Below are 2,445 nucleotides of genomic sequence, written 5' to 3'. Positions count from 1 at the left end.
GAAAGAGCGCTGGATGTTTGTTCGCCTTAACTTATTTCTTCCAGTGATTGACATAAAACTGGAAAAGCCTCAAGAGCAGCCTGTCAGTGAAGGAGGCTGTTCCTGCTAATACCATGTGGCTTCTACCTTTCTCCAGAACATCACGGCTTTCCCTCCCTTTACTCTTCATTGACTGCAGTGTGAATATCGGCTTGAACCTTCCCCTTTCAGTAATAACGTATTGCAGTTCATCATCGCTGGCTGTCTCGTGGAGATGATCTATTAGCTTCACAAGCACACACACACACAAAGAAAATGTCAGTGTCTTCATTATTTATAAGAAAAAAAAAAAGCCAAAATATTCCAGCATATTCTAGTTATAACTTTAAAACAAAAAAAAATAGGTACAATTTCTTAATATTTGTTCCTTTTTTAATATGTTATGATATTGCACTTTGAAATGATGGAAACCGAGTAAGTTTTGAATTGGACTTAGACGAGATGTACGTGCAGAAGAATGCTTGCGAATCTTACCCATTTGATTTCTCTAACAAACTGGAAATGACTAGACAGCAGTCAGAAACGCAAGCGGAGGTGGCAAATGCTGAGGGTTAAATGCTTATCCTGACAATAATAAAAAGAAAAAATAAAACCAAGCTCTTAATCTTTTGAGCAGAGATAGTCTGACTGGTTTTCAAACCCCCAAACGTTTTTGGAAACCAACCTTTAGCAGGGGTTTCGACACCACGAAAGGCTACTGGATTTTTTAGTTCTTGCAGAGGCAACGTGAACACATTTCCAAGAAAGCATACTGAGAAACACAAAGTGTCTTTCTGAACGGGATGAATGGCTTCTGGAGGATTTGGGGGGGAGGGGGGGGGAAGGAAAGGGTGGATGTGCATTAGCAAAACACTTGCAGGAAACAGGGAAATACGTTTTGAGTGCAAATGAGTTTTAAGAGCAATTTTTTTCCTTTTATGTAGAACACCATTGAAGTAAATTATTACTGCCCGAGAGATGGGAACGTAACGTTTCAGCTGTTTGGAGGAGAAAGCGTTTTGCTTCTTTTTATAGGGGAAATCTTTAAGTGAATTCAGGACTGGCACTAAAACCTGCCGAAGCGGATCGGAACCTTTTAAATTTGGCAGAAAGAGGAAAGAGCAGCTGGATTCCCCAGTGGAGATGCTGTGCTCACAGGCCAGTTCACGGCTGGGAGAGAGGGGGCGGCGGAAGGGGGAATCGCACCCGCTTTTCCATAGCGTGGTCGTAGGTCGACTGGGGAAGGGGTGTTTACTTTGATCATACAGAAATCTAGTTGAGAGGTCTTAGATGGAAAGGAAGGGAGTTTAATAGAATGGAAACCAACTTACGATTATGCAGATTTATGCCTTTATTTTTTAGCATTTTTTTATGTTCAGTCTTCCAAGTTGGTTTAGTTTGGTTCGCTAGAGCTGTATAGTTTGGTTAAATAACTAGTAATTTAGTTTTCTATTTAACTAGGCTTACAATTAACCGATTTTCTTTGATATTTATTTCTTTGCTTAATTTTTTACTATTTTCAGTAATTATTTTTTTGTTTTCGTTTTGCTGAGGAATCTGTTTAGAGCTTTGCTGATGTTGCGAGATGTAGCTACCCGAGAAACACGGAATCGAACACACTAGAAGTGCACCCTTTTAATCTTTACTAGTCATTGTGAAGTTGCTGTGTAAGTTAATAAACACAATTGTAAATACATTGTTTGCTGGGCGAATATGGCTGAGTTACAGTGCAGGAAGGAATTCTTGAGTCTGTGTTGCGATTGCTACTTAAATGAACAATTGCAAGCAAATATTCAGGCTCCTCCTTTGTTCTCTTCCGCCCCTCTAAAATAACCGACCGGGGAAGAGAAAGGGAATCGTCCTCACCACCACTACCACCAGGAAACGGGCATAAAAGATTTGGAATTCTTCATTCCTGAAATGAATGCTAGACTCGTGCCCTGCCCTGGGTTTATAGCAACTCTGCACAACAATAACTTAAAGGCAGAATGAGATGTAAAGTGCTTTTATAATGCAATATTAAAGGCGAGTTTTTTTGACGTGGCATGTCTTGAAATAAACATCAATGATATGTGACAAAGGATCATTCTTTATTTAAAAGAAACTCTTGGGGGGAAGGAAACCTGGCTACTTTTCCTGTATTGTACTGTTCTTAACTGTGCAAAACCGGTTCATCTTGCTGCTTTTTCGTTTGGGGGTTGGTTTTTGTTGTTTTCTTTTTTTTTTCCCTTTGGTTCTTCACGCAACTTACGTTGGTCATCATTTGGCTGTTTTCCACAGGCACATACTTTTTTTGCTTCTGATATAACCAAACCTCTGCCTTTCCCGTAGTTCCAAGCTTTAAGCACTGGATTTGCAAGGAGCAAATTACGGGTTACGGTGGACGAGCAGCTCGGCTGCTTTTAGCGGAATAGCGGCTGCACGGTT

The 2,445-nt window shown here is 40.3% G+C and overlaps 1 protein-coding gene across 1 annotated transcript in view; it reads left to right on the top strand.

The window, feature by feature from the left end:
• RAB6A (RAB6A, member RAS oncogene family) overlaps positions 1-380 on the top strand; it is a 24,704-nt gene extending 24,324 nt beyond the window's left edge. Inside the window, 2 exon segments of the mRNA XM_009890994.1 lie at positions 45-163; positions 165-380. Coding sequence (XP_009889296.1) covers positions 45-163; positions 165-257 — 212 coding nt within the window. The 3' untranslated portion in view covers positions 258-380.
• The last annotated feature ends 2,065 nt before the right edge of the window (positions 381-2,445 follow it).

Source organism: Charadrius vociferus, unplaced genomic scaffold, assembly GCF_000708025.1.
Source record: "Charadrius vociferus isolate BGI_N301 unplaced genomic scaffold, ASM70802v2 scaffold407, whole genome shotgun sequence".
In the NCBI taxonomy this organism is placed as follows: domain Eukaryota; kingdom Metazoa; phylum Chordata; class Aves; order Charadriiformes; family Charadriidae; genus Charadrius; species Charadrius vociferus.
Note: the sequence above shows the minus strand (reverse complement) of the source record. Positions and strands in the feature narration are given on the sequence as shown.